Genomic DNA, 26,940 nt, shown 5'->3' on the forward strand with positions numbered 1-26,940 from the left:
TCTGATAAACAGTGTAGACAAACAAATGGCAGTACATCTTCCCTGTACCTTTTAGACACCCGTGCCACCATTAAAGCAAGGATAACATTGCATTTGTGTCAGTCCTAAATTTTGTTTGTGTCTGTATGTGTATGCAAAGGCTCAGTCAAGAGAAGAGGGAAGTTTTTGGTCAATATGAGCAAAATAACCGAAGTAACAAGGAAGAATTTCCTGCAAAGAGAGGGCTCAGTGTCATCACAGATAATACCAGCTTGCAATATGATGCCTGCACAGAAAAACTTGTGTCAAAGTTAATGAATGAACAAATCACCGCATTAACTTTATGCATCACATCAATCATATCCGTCTGGGTAAAATGATAAGGGGAGGATTGTAATCAAAGAATTATTGTCTGCTCCGGGAGCAGACAAAAGTCTTGTAATAACTCCTCGTATCATGGGGAGGATCAATCCTTGCCTAATCAATAGCTGTCACCGTTGTCCCTGTTAACAGAGATGTGCTGTGCATAAACAACCAGGATGTACCTGTGGGCTGTTACCTTACATTAAGCTCCAGGATTTGAACACTGTTTATTCTTGTTGTGTACACTCCTCTGCCTGTTTGCATGCATGCACCCTCTTTCTCTCCTGAAAGCTACATGTACTCAGCACATGTACTCAGCATGTAAGCTCTTGCACTGATGGCCTTGGAGGACATAATGCGAGACACATCACATCGCTGAGCACATTGAAGACTCTTACATATTAATAACCCAATCAAGAAGTTAAAACAAGGGGAAACCACAACACTTTTCATAGCAACATCAGAGTTTCAAAGTTATTTAAAGGTGCAGTGTGTAATATTTAGCCTGGTAGCATTTAGCAGAACCAACCTGGTAAAAATGAAACATAATGTGTATAAATAGGCTTATCTAAATCAGTTTTAATCACCTGAATATGTAAAATTGTTTTAAAATAACCCTCATGTTCATACATGGTGGGTCCCCTGTATAGAGTCTGCTATCTTGGTATTTTGTATCTCACATGTTTCTATAGTACCACAGAAGGAGGCAAATAACAAAAACCCATTTTTAAATTCCTCTGATTGCTGCAGTTACCACAAGAACTGAGCATTGGGATCTAGAAACTGTTTAATGTTGCTAACATTCCCCAGTTTCACACACTGCACCTTCAAACTGTCTTAGGATTGACCCGGGGGCCATATCAGGCCTCCCTAAGCTCCCCATCTGACCCCAAAAAGATGATTAAATTCAGAAAATATGAGGAGGATTTCATGTGAGGTTTCTAAATTAGGATTAATTCTTTGGAGAGTATTTAATGAAGGTGTTAAAGCAGCAAACAGCATTCTCTCACAAGATTTGTCTTTCAAGTTTATATGTTTTTTACACTTATCTATTTTGATCGGTATTGATGAGCAGCATTGCTGTCAATACTGGTATTGATAAAATCTCAACAATACCCATCCCTAGTTAACACATGCATGTTTACCTTAAATTTCCCAGAATATTTCAAGAGTTTTCTGTCCGTGTGAAAACAGCTCAAATGGCATCATTGTGATCATATTTTTTTAAAGTCCTTGTAAACTTATTTAAGGTTTGTTGTTTAAAAGACTTTCAGTCATGAAAATCATCTCTAAGTTTATAAAATTAAGCTTCAAAATCATTAAATTTGAGGTAGTAAAATCTGCTCACGAATGGTGTGGGTGTGTCATTTTAATGAGCGTAAGCCATGCCCACTCACAAGAAATATGATCCTCTCAGATTTAAAAAAAAAAAAAGGATTGCTTCTGATCAGAGCATAGCTGCCTGGTTTTTTGCCAGAGCGGAGGCACAAGTTGGGGATTAAGTTTACTGTTTTCTGGCACAAATCTCTCCATTATGACACCTTTAATGACCCATAGGCAACCATAGTTGAAAGAGTTGGGAAATTTACTTCACAGTGAACAAAACCACAGCATGTTTATCACAGCACGTAGCTGGCTGTGAACTTTAAATGAAATTACACTGGCTATCAACAGACTGTACTGAGATGAACTGCTCAATGATTTCATATTGTTGTGGCATTAGGGGGGCGGGGGCAATTCCCCATCAAGCCTGGTGATGTCATGGGCTCATATATTTTCCCTGCTCAATTTAAACCAAGCCAGGAAAGAGGTGAACAACTTTGCAACGGTCTAAATCAAAATCTCAGTCGCTCATAGATCTCAGTGATTTCTAATGTTTGCAGCAACCTTATTCCAACATATCAAGTGTGTTAAAACACAAATTCATATTCAGATGTACAGTGCTTAACAAATTTATTAGACCACCACCCAAAGTAAGGTTTATGCCACAGCTGCCCTATAATAACAGCATTGGTAATTACCAAAATCATTTTTTATGTTTCTGCAACGGTTAATACACCAATATGTAGAAGCTCTTTAACCCAAATGATATTTTTAATGCTAAAATATAATTATTATTGTTATCCATGAATTTTCAAATTTACTGATTTACAAAAAAACAGAAAAAATAGTAAAGCACATTAATATTTCTTGATTAATATGTCAAATGATAGTTATTTACTTGCATTCCTGAACAGAAAAATGAGTTTTAGTGGTTGAATGTTATGCTTGATTAGGTTCTGACTTCTCAGAGAAGCCCAGTGAGCCGGCTCAAATTTGGGTATAAAAAGGTGAATTCAGTTTGAAATTCCTTATTCCTGTTCAAAATGGTAAAACATGGAGAGCTCCCTGAAAATGAAAGAGTCCGCATAAAAGCACCTTATGATGCTGGATGGTCTCTGAGACAAATATGTCAGGTGGTCTGATAAATTTGTTAAGCACCGTAGGTTGCAGGTGTCTGGCTTTTTACATTGGTTCTTTACTTGGATGTTTAAAGGTAATTCTTTGACATTCTAAGTCTGTTTAAACTGTGTTTTACAGGTTTGAGTTTAGTGTATCTATGGTGGAGCTCCACAGGAGAACTCTGGATGTAGCAGTAAAGAACGGAGGGAGCATTCTTTCCAAACACAAAGGGCTTTTAGGAAAGGTAACTCCTGCAGATTTTATTGTTGTAGCTGAGATATTACTCTGTACTCAAAAAATCACTAATTTTTCACTGTGTTTAAAATTGTAGGTTATGGTAGATTTAAGTGGGGAAGATATATCCAAAGGATGGACACAATGGTGAATATTCCTTCATCTTTCGCCCATTAAGAGATCTCTTTTGCCTTTGTGACTGCTTAAGTGTGTTTTTATCATCTCTGTTATCTTGCAGGTATGATCTGAGTGAAGATGGCTGGTCTTCTCAAAGCTTAAGAAATATACCAGATCCTCTGCTCACATAGTGGAGCCACCTCCCTGCTGTTAATATTGCAATCTTGTTAATATAAGGGCACATCATTTTGTTGTATTCATGTACATTTTTCATATAGTTTACAGGAGTTATTTCAGCATGCAAGAAGTTTTTCAAACTTTTCTTATCATTATTTTATTATGATCCAGAATGGAGGATATTGTAATGCTCTAAAACACAATGACTGCCTTGTCTCTCCCTGTCTTCTCTGTTTTATGTAAATACAAAGTTGATATGATATAGTTAAACTAATTTACAGAGGCTTTCATGGCTTTATGATTCTTTACGGGAAACCATTTTAAAATCTTTCAAAATTGTTATTGCTTTTTGTTTAATTTGTTAAAATGTGACAAATTCTGAAGTGTCATCTGAAAACTATTACCAAAGGAATGTTGAAGTAAACAAAAACAGGCAGAAGTAGCAGTCTATACTTTGGTATTTTTGTCATGCAGTGTTATCTGATTGTTTACCTCTGATTCTTATCATGCTTGATTACCTACATGGAATGCATAAGTTATTTGTCTGTATACTTTAAGAAGACTTTGTGCAATATTTTGTTCTGATTGTTGTCTCAGACATGAACATGAGGGCATTTTAGAACTATGAACAAGTGCTGTACAATAAAAACAGCTAAGGATACTTGAATAAGGGTTTAAATGTTATAAAAATTAAATGCAAGTCAAATTAACTAAATAATATGTGCAGAGACTTCATATATTGCATTTTATGAGCAGGGCTGCCAGAATGTGTTTTGAAGATATCAGCTGAATCTTGTAGATGTTTTGTTCCTGTCATGCAGTCATAACTATCTGTTGGAGCGATTAAATACTTTTGTTATCTCTCCTGTGCCTTAAAAAAGCTATGTAATTTTTTGCCTTGTCAATGTTATTTTTTGAATGATATGATGCCTCAAGGGTTTTGAAGACTAAATGGTTTCTCCAGTGAAAATTGTGTCCTGTTTTTTATTCCTTGCAAGAACAGCAATGAATTATTTTCACCTTATATCCTTATTTTTTTGTGTGTGGATTGCCTTTGGTTTCATTGAACTTGACCTTTCAGTATGATTTCTCTTTAGGATCGAAGATGTGATGGATAAGGCATTTTTCTTTAAATAAATAAAATAACTGGCAGCTGCAGTGCTACACCCCTGTGAAGTCAAACCAGCTGTAGAAGAAGGAAATTTTGCAGAGCATGAAGGGTATATGCTGTGCTTTGTCGCTATCTAGTGGTAGAAGAAGAAAACTACAAGAATACGTCACCATCAAAACACTGTGGCACGATAACAAGACGCAATGAATGACAACCCATGAGGGACAAATTAATATAGAGTAGAGGGGGGTTTTAGTGCAAGTCATAGTTATATAAAATAATGTAATACTTGTAATTTAAGAGAGCTACACCTCATGTTCTAATCAAGCGGTTTCGCAACTATTGTCACTTTTGGCTTGCCATAGACGTCACGACGCACGGAGCTTCAACCAGACGTTATACAAATTTGCGCGGGGAGCTTCTGTTGTGGGTGTCTGTCATCCGTCTGTTTAGAGCTCCGGTAATCGTTGATGAAACGGTAAAAGTTCGAGTTTTTTGTTCATTTTGATGATTTGAGATAAGAAATCGTAACATCGCTAATAGAAACTGATAGTGAATGTTAAGTGTCCGCATTTAATGCTGTTTTAAACGACGAACGAAGCTGCCATGTTTGTTTTGGTCCTATCCCTGTAGTTTTTGTTAGTGCAGACTCGGTACAGCAGGTCAGAGTTGTTGTCTTTTATTGCAGGTTTCTGGTGTTTTAAAGTCACGTCGTAAACCGTAAACATGTCCAAGCGGGAGGCGTTTTTAGAGGCCGCTTGTAAGGAAAATGTACAGGACTTCCTTCGCTTCATCCAGCTTCATGTAAGTAATGCACTGCAAAAAACTATCAAACCAATTATACAGTATAAAACAACAAATGTTTGAGGAAAATACGACACCGTCCAAAAGTCTTAAGCATCCATTACTAGATTTATTATTTTAGCAAAGGTTGAATAACTATCTATAATCATTACAAAGTCGTTTTATTAACATTTAATAAAGAAATACGGGAAATGTGTACAAAAAATAAATACCTGTTTAAACATTTTGACTGTTACAAGTCAAAGTGTGTCCTCTGTTTGCGCCAGCACATCTTGAACTCTTGAGTATACTTTCATAAAGTTCTCCCAGTAATCCTGTAAATCACAGCAGGCTTCTTCCTTCACCTTTCAGCTCTTTATATCATCAAACCGTTTCACTGGTTTGTTTGTTTATTTCCTATCCCATACAGCCTTTTTGATAATCAAGTTTGGACCGTGAGAGCAGCTTCTGGAAAGTCTGTCCATGTTTTATCAGCTGTTATTGTCTTATTTCATTTCATCAGTTGTGTGCTACTTGGTAGTGCTGCATAATTAATCTAATTGCAGTTATTCTGTCAGGTTGTGCAACAGCATAATTGCATAAAAGACTACAAATATTTATTTCTTGAAAGGTTTGCAAAAATACCAACAGAAAGGCCCCCAAGTTTAAAACGGTGACCCTGTCACACTTTTTAGCATTACTTTAATTATTAATTAATAAAAAAAGGAAAGTACTTTTTTAAAAATATTAAGTTATATCCAAAGTAATAATGTAAAAACTCCAGATTTTTATATTGTTTTTGCTTCTTAATAGTTGTAGGTTTTAAGTTAGAAATACACTCTTTTAAATTACTGTTATTCTCTGCGTTTACCCTTTATATTATGTAGTAACTGCAATCACAAATTGCATTGTTGTCCAGTTTAATCATAGTTGCACATTATTATCAAAATGTGCAGCACTAGTGCACAGTATCGTCTTGCTGCTGAAAAGTAAAGCTATTCCCAATCAGTTGTTTTCCAGAAAGAATACCATAATAAACTGCAATAGCATAACCAAAACAACACAGACAATGGTGGCTAAAGAAACTTGGATGGAGCTGTTTATCATCAGATCTCAAAGAAAAATGCAAAAATAATACCAGGTAGCAGCGGTCAAATACACAAGGTTGTACCTGTATCACTGAATCTTTTGTATTGTGCAAATTGGGATAATTTTATATAAAATGTGTCATATTTTAAATGTAACATTTTACAAGAGCCCAGTGTTAATTTTGTAACCCCAGAAAAAATGCAACTACTATATCTATTAATTCAGAAAACATTTCCCTGAACAACTTCATATGTTTCCCACTTCCTGGTAGGTATGTCAGAAAATGTTAATACCTTACTATACCATGTTTTTTTAAATGAGGATCTTGATAATTTTTGTAGTTCAAGTATCCAGAAGTGTCAACACTTATAAAAATGAAAGTTTTTAACCCACAGCTGCTGCGAGAAAGAGAAAGCACAGCCAGAGTTCTTCAAGTAATGTTTCAGTACTGTAGTTGTCAACAGAATTATGTAGTTTAGACAGTTTTCAGAAGTTAATGTGCATTTTTCTTAATTAAAAAAGAAAATACTTTGAAATTGAGGGGCTGGACTTGTATTTCTGGTATCAAAACAGTTATCAATATTGTTTAAATTGTATCATCATTGTTGTTTCAGGCTACTCCTTGGATTGAAAACACTTATAGTTTGCGAAAGTTTGCAGTGTATTTCTGCTGTCGATGTTTTTGTCATGTTATCTGAAGTTGTGCATCTTCATGCATTGGTCTGCAGAAGGACAAAGCCGAGCCTTTCGATGTGGAGGAAGTGTTACAGGAAATAACCCGAGACCAGAGACAGACTCTGTGGGCCAAACTGGCTTCACTCCTTCAGGATGTCCTGCAGGAATTACCTGAGGAGGAGCGCAGGGAGGAGGGCATGGAGCTGGAGTCAGCTGCTGACCCTGTGAGTTCTTCAGTTTTTTGTATAATTGTTGCATCCTCTTTTAAGGCACCAATGTTCAATGCTGTGTTTATTTAGGGTTTTTAATTGATCATATGTATAAAATAAACACCCACCTTTATTTTCCTCTTTTAGAAACATGTCATGGCTGTTGTGGACGGTGTGACACTCGTAGCTTTAGCATCCTTAAAAGTACTACAAGAAGGCGACAGCTACACTTCCCTTCTGGAAACAACACACAGGCTTCATGGTTTGTGTCTTCACTATGTTTTTATTCAGCATAATTTCTGAAGGGAGATGGCTCTCTGTTTTTCCCTTTATGGGATGAATTATTCACATGTGTTGCTCCTACAGCTGTCTTGGAGTCGCTGCCTGTGTCGGAGGCTCCTCTGCAGCTCCAGATCCTGACTTTGTGCGAGGCCTGGTGGAAGAATGGCCTGAAGGAGAAAGAAAAGTTTGGTCAAACTGCCCTCCTCCTCTCCTTGCAGAGGTCTTTCACTGGGAAGAAACCAGTCAGTAGCATTGCTTTCAATCAATTAATATTGGGATTTGTGTCATGAGGATACGGATGTTCATAACTTATCTGTGTCGTCAGGGTGTCGAGATCCAAAGAATTTGGCGTCTCCATGATGTACTCTCAAGCTTAGACTTCACATCAGAGGACAACAAGAAGGCCACCGACCTGTTGCTTCAGTGTTTTCAGCTTCCTACTTTCATCAAACATGAAGATGTGAGTACAGTGATCAGAGCTGTGATGTTTTTTTTTTACTGAGGTTGTCAGAAGTTTAATGGTATGTGTTTGAACAATCCCACTAAGTTTCAGAGCTTCTGAAGAAAAAAGATCTACAGTCATATTTGAACCTAGACCTGCTGCAAGCTAAAGAGAGGTTAAGAGAGCAAGCTAATGAAAGCAGAGTGAAATATCAAGTAGGGCTGAAACAATTCCTCGAATTATTTGTGTGACTCGATTTAAAAAAAATAAGCCTCAAGGCAAATTATCTGCCTCGAGGCTTCGCTTAAATCAGTATCCATATACATCCATGCTTTAAGCTTGGACATCGCACTGTGTGTTGCATGGCGTGCTATGTTTCGCATGGACAGCTATTTGTGTGGCACAGTGCACTTGTTTTCGCTTTCACTATAACGTAACATGCATGATGTGAGGTGTGAAAATCACAAGGAAAGGAAAGAGAAGTTGATGCAGTGACGTTTACAGGCACGTGTCCTGCGTTTTTATGCATCCACTGCCTGTGGCTTCATGGCTAATATGGCACTATGCCTGCACCGGTGAACCTACGCAGATCTCTGAGTTTACACGCTGCCTGCATGACTCGCTGGTATGAGACAGCACTCAATTTGTGTCTGCAGACTTCAGGGAATTTCATAAACTTCTCTGATTGACCCGATGGTTTCACAGAAAACCGTCAGGTTTCGTGATTCAAGTCCTGTTTTGGTGCTTTCTCTCTCTCTCTCTCTCTCTCTCTTCCGTGTGCGCACGTTACATTTAATTAAAGATTATTTAAAAATCAGCACACTGATTTGATAAGACTTATACTGATAATGAATTGACACCAATTAAATAGAAACACCTTATTGCCACAGACAGTGACTGAGACTGAATAGGTTAAAGTTCATCATCATACAGTCAGGATTGAACAGGTCATAGAAGTAGCTTTATCCCTTTAAATGTGTTCTTCATGTCAGTGGATGGTCTTAAAAGGTCATATTTTTATGGTGGATGAACTCACAAACAAAAATGTGCAAAATTAAAAGTGAACACCTTTTGAAAAAATAGACCATAATCCTGTAATCTAAAGGTACAGCTTTCAGACATCATCAGACCGCTGTGTGAATGATGGAGCTTTATTCTTGCTAGAATGTGAAATATTACTTTCATGCATAAAGTAGAGGATGTTAAGATGATTGTGTCCTTTTACTTTAAAGACAAACTGGATAATAAAAATAAACCACAATAGAAGAAATAAAGTGTTGGCACCACAAATTTCCTGGGAGAGGATCCCTAAATTTGGCATAATCTAATGCCATTATTTAACTTTCTTTCCTTTTAACTTTAAGAAATGTGAATTACCACCAGGACTTTATTGCACTTTGTAAAATATATTTTCTTTAAAGAACCTTTTAATACCAATTTTTAATATAGAAGTAGTTCATTTAAGGAACCCAGCTTCTTTTCTCATTTGTCTAGTACTACTTCTCTTGAAAAAAAAGCAAAAGTGACTGATTAAAAATGCAACATTTTCTATTAGAGTACTCTATTAATCACCAGAAGAATCGATTGAGTACTCAATTACAAAAAGAATCGATTTCTGCAGCCCTAATATCAAGTTAGAGGAGCAAACTAACTTGGCCACACTGCTGCACAAATTTGCACAAAGGTGATGGTTTTGTGTGTTTGCAGCCAAAGTTGTGCGTCATCCTGCCAGCTGTTTGTGTCCTTGTGCTCTGCTCTCCATGAAACACCTGCACCTCTCACGCAGCCACAAAACACACCGAGTTTTCAAATTCACAGGCTGGCAAACACTGACATTTTGACAGCTCTTTTTGGCATCTCACAAACTGCAAAACATGAAAGGGCCTGCTGGGGTCCCTATAGGTTTTCTATTAGTCCTGATTTGTGGACTTAGACTGGGAGCTTCACACCACAGCCTCAAGGTGAAATGTTCAATTTTTGAGATCATCAAGTCTTATGTTTACTGGAAACCTTTACTAGGAAAGTTGAAAAAGTTGTAAATTTATACAAAAAAAAAACGTTAAAATTCTGAGTTGAAAAAGTCATAAACTTTAACAGTAGAAACTCAAAAATATCAAGTCTTTAATGTCAAAAATTTAAGACAGTGTTAAGTTAAAATTCATAAACTAAACTAAAACAATAGTTTAACTCAATTTACACAAGTGTTGTCTCTATTTTTCTTAGTATGACTGTTTTTGGGCTTCATGTATTTATCATCACAGGGAAAGCGATTTCTGGTCGCTCTTTTCAGCTGGAACGTCAGCTTCATCCCAATGATTCACGGCACTGTCAAAAATGAGCTGGAGTTCTACAGCAAGTGAGATGCATCCATTTTTTTATCTTCAGTTATAGATGTGTCTTCATATTTTAAACTGTGTATTCTTCTTCTGTCCAGGACTACAACTGCCCACATTACAGAGGTCTACTTCAGAGCATGGAAGAAGGCTAGCGGGGACTTCCTGGAGGAGATTGAGAGCTCATGTGTTCAGGATTTTATGAGGAGTGCAATCTTACTTCCTAGAAATTCTCCTGTGTTTGACAAAGTCCGGCAGGTAGGCTCTCTACCCAGATTTTGTTTGTATTTATTGGTGCTTTGTTTCAGTTGCATTGATTATAGCTTACTCTGTTGCTTGTGTGATCTCTTTGTAGGTTGTGAACTATTTCCACAAGAGGAAGAGCTGCCCCAGGGTGGAGAAGATGCTCTATAACCTCTACAAGCCCATTCTCTGGAGAGCTTTAAGCGTACAGATACTAATTTAATACTGACTTTAAAAGATTGTTTTAGTGTTTATTTCTAGTCTGATGTCTAACCGTTTGATCTCCTCAGGCCCCAAACTTTGAGGTGCGAGCAAATGCTACACTGCTTTTCGCTGAGGCGTTCCCTATCCATGATCCGGACCAGAGCTGCACCAATATAGATGAGACCATCCAGAAGCAGCTGGACACAGGAATGGTGGGAACCCTTCAAACCTTTAAGACACCTGTTGTGTGATTCAAAAAAATGTAAATTCAGCATAAAAACAGGAGAATCTTTCCTCAGAGACAAAATGAAACTCACCTGTCTGTGCTCCTCAGGACCTCATCAATGATAGCCATCCCACCGTTCGCTCCAGTGCCACCCTGGGAGTCTGTAAGATCCTTGCTAAGTGTTGGGAGCTCTTTCCTCCTACAATCATCACTGACTTCCTGAAGAAGATGATGGATCTGGCAACCGACAGTAGCTCTGCTGACGTCCGGTGCTCAGTCTTCAAGGTAGATAAACAATACAATATAAGTGCATGTAAGAAAGCTATTTCGTTCTTTTTTTATGCTTACCAGCATTTATTCTTTCTTTTTCACTGATTTCTGTATTATTTAAATACTTCACATGCTAGAAGGCAAAAATACTGGAGTTTTATAAAGAATTTCAGAGGCTTACTGTATACATGAAACAGGCTTATGTCTAACAAACTGGAAGCATCAAATCAAAATCTTGATGAAAAAACTGTATACAGACATTCTTTTCCTAATGTGCGTGGAAGCCAAACTTTAAGCAGTTTTGTCTCGACAACCAGACCTGGTGGGGCTGTTTTAAACCGCAGTGGTCAATCAAAGTTTATTTATGTAGCACATCGACCTCAAGAGATTGGATCTGTATTGACTTGTGGTTTGTGTTCCCAGTCTCTGCCCATTGTCTTGGACAACCCTCTCAGCCATCCAATACTGGAGAAACTCCTGCCCACTCTGAAGTACAGCCTTCACGACAACTCTGAGAAAGTGCGGGCAGCTTTCATTGACGTGCTTATCAAGGGCAAGGAAGTGCGAGCATTCAAGGTACTGTGTGTGGAGGAGTTTCTTTTTTCTTCTTGTAAACATTTAAGTTTTAATTTAAAAGATTTCAGTCTTGCATACAGTTTTTTAAAAACTTTTTTCTTCTAGTTTTAAATATTAACCAATAAAGAACATTTGATCCCCCATTGACTGTTCTTTCTTTAAAGTGAGTAATTTTATCCTTTATCCTCATGCTACTAACTACTACTGTGTACATAACTGGCTGCTAGTAGGTGTACCATATCACTTAATACTAACACGTCTATTTGTAATTGTTAGTGACTAGACAGGATGTTAATTGTGTATACATCCTGCCCTTTGAACTTTATTTTATTTTGTTCATTTATGTTGCTTATTTTTATTCTTTGATTCGTATTCTGTTGTATTTTTACCACCTTCTTCCTCATTTGTTGCTGCAATGCTAGCATTTCTCCTCTGGGGATCAGTAAAGTATTTTCTAAACTAAACTTATCTCAACCTGTCCAAACTTAACTTGCCTTAACTCATTGTATCTTAGCTTATCTTAATTTATCTTATCGTGTCTTATCTTAAGTGAACTTAACTTATCTCAACCTTTCCTAACTTATCTTAACATAACTTAACTCAGCCTTTCCTAACTCATCTTACCTTATCTTAACTTAACTGAACTCAATCTTTCCTAACTAATCTTAATTTATTGTAACTTATCTTTCTTTGTTTTTCCAGGTTAAAAATCCCACATAAATTGATAATTACATTTACAATCACAGTGGCTGTGATCACATGGAAGATGACAAATCTAACACTGACACATAAAAACATGTAGGCACACTCTTTAAACATCGTCAAATACTAGAAATAAGTTCTAACAAACAGATTAAACCAGACAAAACAGAAAAGTATTCAAATATCCAGTATGCAAAAGTGTCCTTCAATGTCTAAAAATGAAAAGAAATCCCCTCAGTATATTAAACATATACAGTATAGTGCATACAAATTTTTACAAATAAATAAATATATATAAGTATAGACAGCTGTTTTCTGTATATGAAATGATGCAAACAACAGCAATGGCAAAGCAGAAAACAACGTACTGTTACCTTTATTAATCTTAGACTTATGATGAATTGCTGTGATGTGTTTTAATGACAGAACAAGCTTATTCTTATGTAGTGAACCCTTTATTTCATTAATATTTGTACAGGATATATTGTTAGTCATAAACTTTCCCACATGTTGTGTTAAAGTGATAAATATCCCATCCCAACCCCTTGATTTTTGTGGACAAAGGGTTGCCTCTTAACCCTGCCAATTTTCTCCAATACATGAGTAAGTTGTATTATTAGCATAAAAATCTCCCCCCAGCTTCACAACAGTAACATTTGTCTTTCACTTGGAGTCATTGCTGAGGAAAATGTAAAATAATAGCTGTTTCTGCAGCATGTTAATTGTGTGTCAGCAGTGGTTTGGGAGATTATAAATAGCTTTATACAGATAATAAATCTTGTTGCTAATGGTTGTCTGTAGTGTTTCATATTTGCATCACTATAAACTTAATCCTGCTTCATAATGACAATATAAAATCCTTACAGGAGCTTTGATGAGAGTTTTTCTAAATTGAGTAATTATTTAAATACTTGGTCCAACTTGAGCTGTAGTCCTCCAAATGAAATGGCCCTGATGCAAGATTCAAGTTGGTGTAATAAAGTGACTTATTTTGTATCCCTCTCCAGTTTTGGAACGTTTGCAACACAGACCACCTGCTGGCCCGTCTCGCCATCGACACACATCCAGTTTCAAAGCGCATCGTCAACCTCCTCTCCAAGTCCTTCTTCCCCGTCAGTGAACCGGAGCGGGAGTGGTGCTCGCGCTGCATCACCCTCATCCAGATGAACCCCATGGCTGCCCGGAAGTTCTACCATTACACCGCACAGTTCACCGCCTCTTCTAACATATGTAAGTACTGTTAGGCCGTTATTAAAGGCTCACCAGTCAGCATGTTGTGTTTGTCGTGTGTCAATGTTATGTCCTCTCTTCCAGTAAACTTGATGTTAGCCATCCGTCGGGTTCTGAACAGCTGCATCCAGAGTGACAGCGACATGTCGGACATTAATGACAGCAACAAGGAGAACAGCGGCGCAGTAAGAAAGAAAAGCTAACTTTTGATTGAGATTAAAGAATTTTGATGTTTTGGGTTACCACTGAAATTAACAACTATATACACGGATACAGTTAATTATTAGCTTGATTTTAACGCTGAGCTTTTGTTTAAGGTGTTAAGAATGCAGCTAAATATGTTTGTAAAACAACAAAAGGCAGATGTTCATAAAACTGAAATATTAATCCAGTGCTACAACACTTTCATACATGCGTAAATAAACTGATTTCATTAAGATCCTCATTAGAGTTTAACCTCAGCAGGCTGATCCTCTGCTGGACAAAATCACGATTGCTCGTCTGCTGGAGGTCATCGCCATCCTGTGGAAAACTGTGGAGCAAGCACTGAAACGAAACGAAGAGGCCCAGAAGTACATGTTCACCAAGTTTGGAAGTGTCATGTCCAAATATTTCCAGGCTTTTGAGGTAATTATTGTTAATATTTTTACTCTTCAGTTGTTGTTTAATTAGAGATTTTTAACAGTTTGTTGAATTTGTTTTTCAGGATGAACAATGCACTGCTCCTCTCATACAGCTGGTCTCATTCATGCCCCCAGCTGCAGTTCCAACATTCAGGTGTCTCATTATTTGACTTTTCTACACCTGCTGTTTTTATTTTATGTTTTTCTGACCTGGTCTAACCTGTGCGCCATGCTACCTTCTCTCGTTCTCAGCTGTGGTGTCCTGTCCAGGCTGCGGAGGATGGACTCGGGAGCGGCTCCTGCACAGTACGGCCAGCTGTTGCACTGCGTGTGCAGCTGGGGCCTGGGTGCAGACGTCCTCGAACTCATCACTGACTGGCTCACTGAGGCTCTGCCCAACCAAGGGGTCGGTGAATGCAACAGCTGTGGCAGGGAGCTAAAATCATGTGTTGCTTCATAAAAGTAGAACTGTGAAGTCGCTTGTTGCTCTTTATAACAGTTATGTTACTTTTCACTTAAGGAGGAGGGAAACTCCAATAGAAGGGTGCGCATTCAGGAGACAGTGGAGGCCAAACCAGACCTGGCACTGATTTATCTGGATTATCTGCTCAACCACGCATCAACACGGGAGATAGTCCTCGGACTCGGTGAGGGGTCACTGAAGCAGCTCCATACAGTTCTAGGAAACTGGCAGGTATGTTGTTTCTCTCTGCTGTAGTACATTCATCTTCATCATTTAACACACAGTAGATAAATGAGATTTTTATGTGCGACTCTGGATTTGTCTCAACAGTCAGTGCTGTACTGCCACCTCAACTCTGCCACAGAAGATCCTAAAAGTCCTGATGTGGAGACGGCGCTGAAAGCTTTTATGTACCACAGCCGCCTGGGTGCACATCTACAACATAATGTGAGTTTTTCATTTAAAATATTCAAACTTTAACTGCTTAAAGGTACTCTCTTTCTGGCGAAAGATCTATTCTGAATTAGAAATCATATTCGAGATAAAAAATTACATTCAACTGGGATGAATTTTTTTTGGACTCTTAACTTCTACGTCCACAAACATTAGAAATAAGAAACTGTTTGGAATACTGAGTGCAGCAGCTAGAAAAGCAATCACAAAGAAATTGCTCAAACCAGATACCCCGTCAGTTAAGGAGTGGTATAATATTATATATGAAATTTATGTAATAGAAAGAATTACTTTTTCTTTGAGGCTTCAGGACAGTAAATTTGAGGAAATTTGGAAAAAGTGGAAAAAGTGTATTTCCCCGAAATGCCCGACTTTTGCTTGAAAAAAAACATATCAAGCATACTGTCTATTTATTATTTGTTTTTTTTTGGTGAGATAACACCCCATGTTCTGTTCTAATTTTATGTTGTAATACGATGTGTATTGATATACGTAGCATAAAAAGAAGGGAAAAACAGAGAATATGGATCAAACTGTATGAATGTACAAAAATGAATGTTACCCATGATGACTAGGTATTTTATATAATGATCCTAAATAAAGAAAAATTAAAAAAAATAAATAAATAAATAAAATATTTAAACTAATCTTGTTTTGCTCCAGAATGATTAATTCTACATTTACAGAGTAACCATAGATGTTCCTATCGACTTATTTCAAAGTTGACCTGGCACAAAATTAAATTCAGTGTAGTTAAATAGTCTAAAGTAAGAAAACATTAAAAACTTAACACAAATATACTTCATGCATATATATTGGAAAACTACTGAAGATTGTCAGTGGATGAATCGAAGGAAGCCACCCTACTTGCTAATGTTTAGTACAGAGGCTGTTGATATATTTAGATCACTTGTAAACTTAGATTAATTCTCTAATTTTAAAATCTATCAGTTAGACATGTGACTAGATTAAAAATAAAAAGTTCTGAATAATGATGTCATTTCTTTATATTCTAGTTCTCAGAGAGTCGAGACTATCTGCTCTCTATGGAGCGTGTGGCATCATGGGTAGCTGAGAAGGTCCTTCCCTTCCTGACTAAACCAGTCAACAGTGATGAGAGTGAACAGGATTCAGACAAGTCACAGCGACTGGCTGCAGAGATAACTGAGGTAAGCTCCTGTAAACAAACATTTACTTTTCCAGATGAGTCAGTAAAACACTTTAGACCAGAAAAAGTCCACTTAGATCTAATTGAGCCTAAAGAATATGTGTCCTAAGTGTCTTTAGAGCGCCGCCAAACTGCAATTAGTGAAGCTGAAATGACTTTCAGAATGTGTGAGGCTGCAGTAAGCTCCGGATTTTAATTTGAGCAAACAGGGAAAATGATTGTGGCCTCCATTAAGGGAGATGGGACCCTTTTTCTCTACTTTATTAGTCCAGATGAGTGAGTCAGGAACACAAGGTGGGCGCAGTTTTTATAATGGAATATCACACAAAGCAGCTGCACATCATGTGTTGAGCGTGTTACAACCTCCGGTGGCGAAAAATGAGCATGTGGATGTGCAGAAAATGCAGTTCCTTGTGTGTCCACTTGAGACTAGCTGCAAAAGCAGAGGACTCCCCGGTCCTGTATTAAAATGGCTATTTTTATAGGAGACATAAACATACAGCTTACATCATCAAACACATTTGATATGGATAGCTCGTTTCTTTGTGGGTTCAGACTGTGTTTTTTTCCTGAGAGTAATTTAAAAATGTTCATAATATGGGAACTGGCTGAGCTGATTTGTAGCTGTTTACTAGGAGGCTTGAGGCCCGACTTAGCTTTACCTCTGTCTGTTGCAACACTGATCAGAAGATAGGTTGTGATTAAAAATCACATTATGCAAGTAGCTTAAACCAAGCAAGCCTCAACACCTTTCATGCTTTTATGCAACACTGTCAAAAAGCAGTTTTACCCAGATTTATGAAATTTGGTGAGTAGATTTTGCCACAGGAGATCTACAAAGACCCATTGGGGCTATTTTTCTTTATTTCATAGGAAATCCTCCATTTAAAATAAATTTGCAAAAATTGGGGTGCTCAACCTGTCTCAGGGTTCATATTTGATCTAATAAATCTGAGATATTTCATCTGATCCACTTCCACTCTGGCATATAGCTAAATGAGACCTCGATGATGATAAGATCTGCAGGACATTTTTCACTAGTCAAAGGCACAGCCACGGTGAGCCCTAAAATTGACATATTTTTGGGAAAATAGGAAGTTGTTTGTAACTCAGCTGTGCATTGTCTTCTCAGATTCAAACTTTCTGTGTTAATAAAGGCTCTATGCCTGCACACATTCATAAAGTCAAATTTATCATACATCATAGTGCCTCCTAGTGGTGACGAGAAATGTCAAGACTATCCAAGATATCTGTCAACAATCTGTGTCTGGAAGGCTTAAAGAAGTGGATTAATGTCTGAGCAAAAATAGAAGGGCATTGTGAAACTGAATTGCAAAATGTTATATATGTAATAATATCGGATCGTGACCCCAGTGTCATGATAATACCGTATCGTGGGGCCATTAGTGATTCCCACCCCAATATTTAACCGGAGTGTGACTGTTTTTGTATTTGTGGTTCAGGGGTCACGGTTCGGTGTACGTAGTCCCACAATGAATACGTCTGAACTATTTAAACAAGGGGGTAAAATAATACAAATATCACAGTATTTACTGTTGATCCCGGTAACAGTAATGCCGGTGGGTGTTAAGTGCTATTAAATCACTAACGAAGAAGGGGAAGTAGACAGTCTGGCATATGAAAAGACTAAAGAAAAGACTAGGCAGAGACAGAGCAGCGAGAGCTCCATGATGTTTTGTTCCCCCCACCTTGCCTGTAAGGCAGTGGCTGTGAGGCCCGCTGCCTTTTTCTCTTAATCTCTATCTCATGCGGTTTTACAAAGCCTCTGTAAGTGAAAGCAGAAAGGCTTGATACATTACCACTGCAAATACATGTTAAAGACTATTCAGGGACCTGTAGAAGCATAAAACACCGACAAACAACGTCCCTTCCTGTGTTTGCATGAGCCAGTCCGTGGTCTTTCACTGACGAACATGAGTCAGGATTTAGAATAATAACTACTGAACTGGCATTTTATTAAAAACGATCTGACAGTGCAGTTTATGAAGCATAAATATGATAAAGTGCTCTAAGAAGCAGGCATTTAATGTTCATTTTATGTTGTGTTCATTTTTTTTTTTATTTCAGGAGATATTAGGTTGTTTCCTGTGATTTAATTTTGCATGGTTTTTTTTGTTTTCCACTTTTTGTTTCATGTTTATTATTTCACAGGCTGTACCAACCATACTCATAGTTCTAAATAACATGATGGAGCAAAAGGATTTATTGATCTGAATATATGTTTCAAACATGTAACAAAGGCAATAGCTGCACTAATGTTAGTAAAAGGTAAATAACAATAACTGCTAAGGGACCTTTGGGATCATAAATCTGAATTTTTTTTTTTTTAACCCATACACATCATGGCCCAAACCAAGGTACGAACTGATTCGTGATCTCTGTGAGCCGTTACAACCCCAATATTTATAGTATTGCATACATTTATTAAAAAAATGGAAAAATAAAAAGAAATAAAGGGTCATACTGATACATCAGTTGACTTAAGTTTGAAGAAAAAAGTACAGCTGTAAAAATGCCTGATAAAATCATGGTTGTTAACCCAGTGTTGTGATACGTAGCGCATGGCGAGTTGAGCTGGTTACGGCGTAGTTAATCCCTAAATAATAAAAATATCTGATAAATGCCCAACACCATGTTGGATGCATTTCCGTAAATGATTTCTCCACTCAAACTCATTTATGTGAAATATGAAATCAATCCAAGCAAAACAATCTCTCTGCAGGGAAATCAAACCCCCTTGTTCATTTATCACCACTTCAGTTTTTGTCTCATTCACTCTCACCTGGATCCACAGCCTGTACACACTCTGCAGATCAAATTGCAGCTATGTTGTTATCCAGAACATTATGTTTTGTTTTGCCTGCTGCTTCGAGGTCTCTCGGTTCTGCTCGGTAAATTTAGACTCCTCATAAGTCGTTCTGCTCCAGTCCACACACTCTCTCTGTTCATGTCTCCTTCTGCTCAAACTGCCACTCGGAAGACGGTTTATTTTCTTTATTTGTGCCATTATTTTCCAGCCTGTCACCACGAGCCTGCTGCCATCAGATATTAAAAATATTCCTGTGTGGGTTTCTCAGTGTTTATGTTGTAGTCTGCAGCTTCAACAGGCTGAAATGCAGCTCTAGAAATGAAGACTTGGTTGTCTTAGGGAGTTGTCATGGTTGTCATGATAACAGAATTTTAAACTTCACTATCACACTTGAAGATTTTTAAAAGTATTAATGCCTTTATTAATAAGTTTATTAAAAATATAAAAGTTTGAGGAACCCAGTGTAGGTTATTTGCAGAGGATGTGACACCAAAGCAAAGAATTTCAGACTGGGGAGAGGCATAGAGAGAAGCCGTCAAAAAAAAGTTTGTGCTGTTTTGGCACCTGTTGGTAGAGCAGGCGCCCGTATGCTGATGCTATAGTCGTCAATGTACTGGTCTTGGGATCGATTCCCGGTCTCAGTACATGCTTTCTCTCACTTTCTCTCCCCATATTTTCTGTCTCTCTTCAGCCATCCTATCTAATAAAGGCAAAGAGCTCCCAAATTAGTTTTAATATAAAGTATGTGATGTTTATGACTGTGCCAATTGATCAAATTGAGGAAAAGAATCAACAATCTTAAGCTACTTTTGTGTCCCTGAGGTAGTGATAAATTCAGGCAAAAGAGTTTGATACATTCTCAAAGCAGCAGCATAAGATATGGATTAAAAGCCTGCGACTAAAGCTGGTAACCTTGTGAAGCAGATGGGTTGGCCACATTCCATGTCTGTCGTCAGGCAGATCCATCTTGCCAGGTCTGAGAACGGACTGAACCAATCAGTGTCATTTGAGCAGAATAACGCAGTAGCTTCAGGTGGAGTTTCGTTGTACTGGGAGAGGGTAAAAATGTCTACCGCTGGTGTAGCATTTGGCTCGGATGTAGCCATAGTTATGGTGGCAGTTTTATGAGAGCTGGACCGCATATCTTTGTTAAAAGTAGAGAAAAGCGCCACACCGAAAGAACTTTTTGCACTCTTCCCAACTGACCTCAGCATTAGTTTTATCCACCAATAAGCTCCACTGTTCATAAACTACGACAGCGCCTGTAGGGAATGGTGGCTAAATGGTTAAATTCATGCATCAAATTAGCTGCTGCAAGACTTACAAATCAATTAAACTAATTACCTATCATTTCTATAAACAAGGGACTAAATTTTTTTAACTGAATGATCATTTAAAAATGTAAATGAAGCCTCCTGCAGCTAGTACCTGCTGTTGCTTCAATGAATAGCTGCTGCCTGCCTGTTAGAGCTTCACCAGACATAAACATGAGAAGCTCAGCGTTAAGCAGGTCGTAAGAACAGCTCGGTATGACTTTTTTTTTTAACTAGAAGATTGAAATTAAGTGGTATGTAGGCTGTTATACTCACATATAACTACTCAACCAGAGTGAAAAGAGACCACATATCAAAGCATGATATTAACATGACTACATTACTTTTGTTGTTTTTTAAAAGAAAGCAACTCACTGCTGTTCGTTGTTCTTCTTTTAACAAAGAAATGTTGTCCAGATCTGATAAAACTGCCGCTTTGGCAGCATCCACGCTAATCTCCTCCGCCATAATTGCACCGGCCTCTTCTTGCTGCTTGCTTATGTCACGACTCTGCCATGCCCGAAAGTATGCGGTTAATCCATTGGAAAAAAAGCTTTCTTATAAAGTGTAGGGATCATGCCCAGTGTATATTTTGAATTTCATATAATTGCAGCGTGCATGTCCATTTATAGCTTTAATGTACAAACTTTGCTCCTTTCCCATTGATTCATAACTGCCATTCTTCATTTCCTGTCCCCATCACATACATCCAAACTTTTTCCACTGAGGGCCACACACAGAAATATATAAGGATGTTGGGGCCACTTCGATATCCACAAGGCGAGGTATATGACACTAATCAAGTCAGAAGCAGAATAAAGGAGGAGCTGGGTGGAGGAGCGTTGCAAGAGCAGCTTGCAGAGAGAGTTATAGAGTGCGGAGAGGCAAGACAAGTTTAAATGAGAGCGATTGGCCAATAGCGTGATTAGAGCAAATCAGCTGGACGTCAGCTGATCGAGGAAGACCTTGACTCTGTGGTCTGCCTGAACTAATACTAAACGCTTGATTTAATGGCTGACAAGAAAACAGACAATCAGTGTCAGGTTTTTGGGGATGCAGATTAGATTTCAGGGGGCCTTGTTTGGCCCTTGCTACCACTGACTCAACTGCTATTTGCTGCTGAAATTCATCAGGGAGTTAGAAAACAAGATATTTCTTTGACTGCCAATATTTTTACCATGTACAGAGTTGTCCCAGTTTAGTCACAAAAAACCTAATTGAATAAATTCTTCTTGTAAGATGTTTGTTTCTAGAATTTGCTGTAGGCCACTCAAAAATGGACTGCAGGCCATTTTTGGCCCCCGGGCCATAGTTTGGACATCCCTGACATTATGTGATCACAAAAAACCTAACTGAGGAGTTTAATGTTTTCAATCATTAAAAACTGCAGGATAACTCCAACACAGTCTTAATTGCTCTGAAGTCATTAAATATTAAGAGCGTGTAGGAAGCTGCCTGCTTTTGTGTTGGATTAATTCCTCTCTTATGCAAATATCTTATGAAATAGATGTAGGAGTTTAAAGTTTCTTTGTTCTTTGACTTCTATCAATCAATGACAGGTGGTATTGAAAAAGTGTTTCCTGTTTTTATAACATAAATTTTCAGTTGACTATTATGTTTTCGTATTCATCATGACCATCATGCATTTCACCAGAGCTTCCTGTCAGTGTGCCGAGACATTATTCTCGTGGGTTTGGGTGATAAGACATTCAAAGGTCAAATCCTCCACCTGTGCTTGATCTCAGTCATGTCAGGTGAGTCTGCTTTTGTTTGAGAATGCAGTTTGAATACAATAGACTCATTTCACATTTCTGTAACCGTCATCACTCACAAACGGTGCGCTTTCTGTTTCCAGATGCAGGCTATCTTTGCATTCCTGCAGTGCTGCCTGTTTTAAAGGAGGTGGCGTCTGATGCAGAGAGTGAGCTGGCTCAGGGAGACCAAGAGGACCCGACATGTAACAATCTGGGTGTGATCGCTAAAATCTTCCAGGTGATCATAGAGCTCTTAGCCCGCCGTCTGAAGAAGGAACCAGAGGAAGGGCTACAGGTATTAAGACACTTTAAAAACCTTTTTTATCTGTGTTTTACTTATTATTGTATACATTTGGTCTTAAACTTCCTTCTTTTTTTCTTCATAAACTTTTGATTATCTCTGTAATGGATCTGTTTGCTCCTCTGTTGGCTGTTACTTCTACTGGTCTTGTTTTTTGCTGCTTCTCTAAAAACCCCTAGAGTTGCTCTGAATTTTTATCACTGAATCATTAACACTGTTGAAAAAACTCTTGTTTGATGTCGTAAGAATCAGTCTGGTTTCTGTGCCCTGACTCAGCTGTGCCAGTCAGCCATCCCGGGCCTGACAGACTTCCTCCAGGTGGCTCAGACTTGGGACAGAGAGTCGCTCTATGGGATCTTTTCAACTCTTTTCGCTGTCATCATTGTAGAGAAGACACGTTTGCTACAGAAGGTAAGAACTGCAGCAAAACGAGAGGCTACAACTGTTTTTTTTACCCAGAATTGAAAAGAAAAATGGTAGATGACTGTCTGATGAGGATATAATGAATGCTGCATTGTAATTTTTAAAGATGACCCATCCTGAGGAGATGATCACTCCAGAGTCAGTGGACAACATGCCTCCTCTGTCCAGCGTTCTGCTCTCTGTCATCCTAAAATCACCCTCTGTTACCAGGTAAACTTCCTCTCCTTCTTGCCATGTCAGTCTTTTGGTTCTATAATAAGTTCGACATCTGTTTTACCAGTACAACAAAAATGACATATGCATACTTTATCTGTCTTTGAACATTAAAAATAAAGATTAAAAAGAGGCACTGTAGATGAAACAACACAATATAGACTGGTAAAACTGTTTTTTTCTGTTCCCTTGTTTTGTTATGGACAGACAAGTATTTTCAATTGTTTATTGCCTTGACAGATTGCAGCAGTCAAATGATAAACACTTGAAAATACTCATCTGTCAACAAGAACAACACACAAGAAAAAGGAGATTTTGTGGAGAAAGTAAGAACCGCTTTGGGCTCGTTAAGAATACAAGAGTCAAAAGACATTAAAGTAAGAGATAAAAACAAGTATTCAACCTTTTTGACAATAATAAATAAGCAGAGTTCTGACTGCAAATGCCCAGTCTCCATTGGTAGAATGTCAGGATTCAGAAACATTCAGCAGATCTGTGTGCAGGGAGCTAAAAAAAATCACAGCAGGGCTATTTAAAGCTTTAAAAGCAATCAATAAAATCTTACAATCAATACAATAAAATACCAGTTTGAGAGCTGGCAGGGAGAAGAGTGGCATGCTGGTATTTGTGGGTGTCTGTACAGGCTCAGGCAGCAGTATTGGAGGGAGCTCTGACTGATTATTATAGTTAATTAAAGCAACACATGTAGGATCTTAAACAGAGATCCCCGTGCACAGCCTAAGTAGTCAGGTGCCGGTCGGAAGCAGGTCCAGACTGAAGTAGACTTTACTTAAAGACCCTGTAAAGTGAAATCCAAAGTTTTTGCCTTAACACTCTAGAAATGTTGGAATATGGTTGCTGTAAACATGTGAAAACTCTGAGATCTACATGAGACTTAATTCTGGATTTAGGCCATTTCATCTCTTTCCTGGCTTGGTTTCATGTGGGTGGGGCCAATATGTGGGCTCACTATGTCATGAGCCCACAGTAGAGAATGACCCCGCCCCTCTAACACTAAAATATTGTGGAAGGAAGCAGTCACCTGGAGCAGGGACTTCTGGTTCATTTTGTGCAAAGGAATTAAGTCTTGTACTCTTGTACCGTTCTATAATGTTAATGTTTCATTGTAAAATTATAGTTATGCATGTTTTGTTTATTGGTTCATGTTTGTAGGGGAAAATATTTTTCCAAGTATGACACCATGAGTGAGCGGGTTAATGCTGCAGCCTACCCGTGTCCTGAGTGGGCGTGGTTTCAGCTCATTCAACAGACACGCCCACACCATCCTGGAGCAGATTTTACTGCCTCATTTTTCATGATTTGAGGCTTAATTTTATAAACTTGGAGATACTTTATGTGACTGAAATTTGACCTGGGGGTTCATAACACAGTGATCTATCATACGACAAACCTAAATACAGATTTAGTTTTATTTTACAGGGTCTTTAAACTTTAGTGAGCGAACAACACGTTTTGCCTCTAGCTTCTTCTACTTGGGTTGTCTTTGTGAGATATTAAAATTGGTTTGATGATCCCTGTGATAAATTTAAGTGTGATAGATATGCAAAAAAAAAAATCAGGAATCAGAAAGGGGGCAAATACTCTTTCACAGCACTGTATCTTCAAAAAAAGATATTTTAAATCTTAGAAAAGAAAATTCAAGTAAAATAAGGAAAGGTTTGCCAAGAAAAGCCTGTTTTAAGAGAACACTGACTGATTCCCTATAATGGATTTAACTCAGTTTGTAAATTCACCACCAGGGATCTGTACGTCAAAACAATAAGATGATGAGTAGAGATGAACCGCTCAGTTCCACCTGTTTTTTGTTGCTTACTTTTTTAAATTGAGTCAACAAAAACTGCATGCATATGATGTGTTTGTTAAACTCATCCACTGTTTTGATTTCATTAATGAATTTCACATAACGAGGTAGAAAAGCTGTTAAAAGAGCCTTCCTAGTATTCTGGGATTTCTTGCAGCACACACCAGGAAAGACCACTTTTAACCGCTTTTCTCCCTTGTTATGTGAAATTAATCAATGAAATCAAAACACTGGTTTATTGAACACACTGAATGCAGTGCAGTTTTGTAGTCCTCAAGTAAGCCATCAAGGTTGGCGCTGAACAGCACATCTGCTCCAACACAGCACCACCTTCTAGAAGCATTTTCCCCTGCATTATATAGTTGCTTTCAGGTAACATCCTATTTTTCTCTTATAAACCACGGCAGTATTAACTTTTTGGTTAATATAAACATTTCGAGGCAAAAACATCTTTTCTTGTAGTTTTATAGTTAATACCAATAGGAATTCACTCCACTCAAATCTCATAGATGTACAAGTAGCTTTAACACTTAACTGTTTTTTTTTCCAGTGCATTTTTGAAAGAAGTGAGCTCAACTTTGGACTCTGAGGACATCAGTAGTCTAAATAATCTGGCTGCTGTGCTGCACATCTTGGCTGTCATCAAACAAAGTGAGTTTGACTAATATTTAAGTATTCCTGTTGTTACAAAAAGCATACCCGATATCTTTCCTGCCTTTATATCCTTGTGAACTTTAATCAAACTTTTGTCACTCGTTCTATTTCTCCAGCCACTCAGTCCAAGGCTAGCTTGAAGAGCGCCGCCGTGTCTGTCCAGCAGCAGCTTCATAAACACGCCGTCACATCGACAGACGTCCAGAGGTGAGTGGAAGGAAAATGTCTGATGTTTTCTTGAGATTCTAAGTTAGATTTTTGGTTCATCCGCTGCAATGATTAACCTTTTCATCCCTTTCTGCCACAGGGTTATTTATGAATCTTCTGTGAAGACCTTGAATGAAATTCTGGCTTTATAGTTTGATATGAACTATCTTCCTCTTGAAGCCAAGCAGAGCCATTTGATATTTGCTTTAGTTCTGCTGTTACAGGCTTCAAAGTGCTGGAGAGGGGGAAATAAATATTGTGAATTTGGTGACTGGGATTTAAAAACATATGGTTTGGATTGAGAGTGTCTGTTTTCATGCTTTTCCAAGAATTGCTTCTCTGTGTTGAGTTGATTCCTGTCTCTAAGCTTTTAACATTGATAATGTTTAAAAAAGATTAATCCACACTGTAAAATCTGGTTTTTTTTGGATTAAGTGGCATTTTTTTTAAAAACTCACTCACCTCTTAAGTACTTTTTAAAAAATATTTCACTTAAAGGCATATTTTGTTTTCATGTGCTACTATCTATTTGTGTTTGTCAGCATACAGACTGTAGCGTCCTACTAAAAGAGTAAAATAAAGTGTATCTTCATGCTGTACCCAGACGTGTATGACCATGAGTTTGCCACTTAATAATATTTATTACATGCTTGCAGATTAGAGACCGTGCAAAGTGACATCCAAAATTTTTGTCTTAACACACTAGATATGTTGGAATGAGGTTGCTGTAAACATGTGAAAACACTGAGATCTACATGTGACTGAATTTTGGATTTAGACCACTGGAAAGTTTTTCACCTCTTTCCTGGGTGGGCGGGGCCAATACGTGGGCTCATGATGTCACAAGCCCATAGTAGGAATGACCCCGCCCCTTTAGCACTACAATATAAAATCACAGAGCAGTTCATCTCAGTACAGTCTGTTGTTAGCTGATGTCACTGCCTTTATTCAAAGTTAACAGTCATTTAAATGCTGTTCTTTTGTTCATTGTGAGGTACATTTGCCAAATCCATCAGATACAGTGGTCTA

At 38.0% G+C, this 26,940-nt stretch overlaps 2 protein-coding genes across 4 annotated transcripts in view; both read left to right on the plus strand.

Moving 5' to 3' along the window:
* The window catches only part of esyt2b (extended synaptotagmin-like protein 2b), a 69,363-nt gene extending 65,104 nt beyond the window's left edge, over positions 1-4,259 (plus strand). For both annotated transcript variants that reach the window (XM_041813753.1, XM_041813754.1), the window contains 3 exons: positions 2,923-3,028; positions 3,116-3,165; positions 3,257-4,259. In XM_041813753.1, the coding sequence (XP_041669687.1) occupies positions 2,923-3,028; positions 3,116-3,165; positions 3,257-3,326 (226 nt within the window). In that variant the 3' untranslated portion in view covers positions 3,327-4,259. The remainder of the gene's footprint in view (positions 1-2,922; positions 3,029-3,115; positions 3,166-3,256) is intronic.
* A 558-nt stretch (positions 4,260-4,817) lies between these two features.
* On the plus strand, positions 4,818-26,510 carry ncapg2 (non-SMC condensin II complex, subunit G2). Of its 2 annotated transcripts, none has more exons than XM_041813732.1 (27): positions 4,818-4,901; positions 5,112-5,227; positions 7,024-7,194; positions 7,327-7,441; positions 7,546-7,703; positions 7,787-7,921; positions 10,165-10,259; positions 10,338-10,494; positions 10,592-10,684; positions 10,770-10,895; positions 11,018-11,194; positions 11,603-11,755; positions 13,465-13,687; positions 13,772-13,872; positions 14,150-14,314; positions 14,394-14,464; positions 14,563-14,716; positions 14,831-15,004; positions 15,104-15,220; positions 16,243-16,395; positions 22,192-22,291; positions 22,393-22,586; positions 22,869-23,003; positions 23,122-23,225; positions 25,601-25,701; positions 25,821-25,911; positions 26,012-26,510. In XM_041813732.1, the coding sequence occupies exons 2-27, from the start codon at positions 5,150-5,152 to the stop codon at positions 26,061-26,063; spliced, it is 3,393 nt and encodes a 1,130-aa protein (XP_041669666.1). In that variant the 5' UTR covers positions 4,818-4,901; positions 5,112-5,149; the 3' UTR covers positions 26,064-26,510. The 2 variants fall into 2 exon arrangements, with proteins under 2 accessions (XP_041669666.1, XP_041669668.1); XM_041813734.1 differs by having other exon boundaries at positions 14,153-14,314.
* Positions 26,511-26,940: the final 430 nt, after the last annotated feature.

The sequence above is a fragment of the Cheilinus undulatus genome, linkage group 19, assembly GCF_018320785.1.
Source record: "Cheilinus undulatus linkage group 19, ASM1832078v1, whole genome shotgun sequence".
NCBI lineage: Eukaryota > Metazoa > Chordata > Actinopteri > Labriformes > Labridae > Cheilinus > Cheilinus undulatus.

Excerpts from the sequence above, each read along its gene's own strand:
- ncapg2 (XM_041813732.1), top strand. The coding sequence starts at position 5,150 with ATGTCCAAGCGGGAGGCGTTTTTAGAGGCCGCTTGTAAGGAAAATGTA. Across the intron at positions 10,896-11,017 it reads AGCAGCTGGACACAGGAATG|GACCTCATCAATGATAGCCA; the intron begins GTGGGAACCCTT and ends TGTGCTCCTCAG. Across the intron at positions 14,717-14,830 it reads AGGCTCTGCCCAACCAAGGG|GAGGAGGGAAACTCCAATAG; the intron begins GTCGGTGAATGC and ends TTTTCACTTAAG.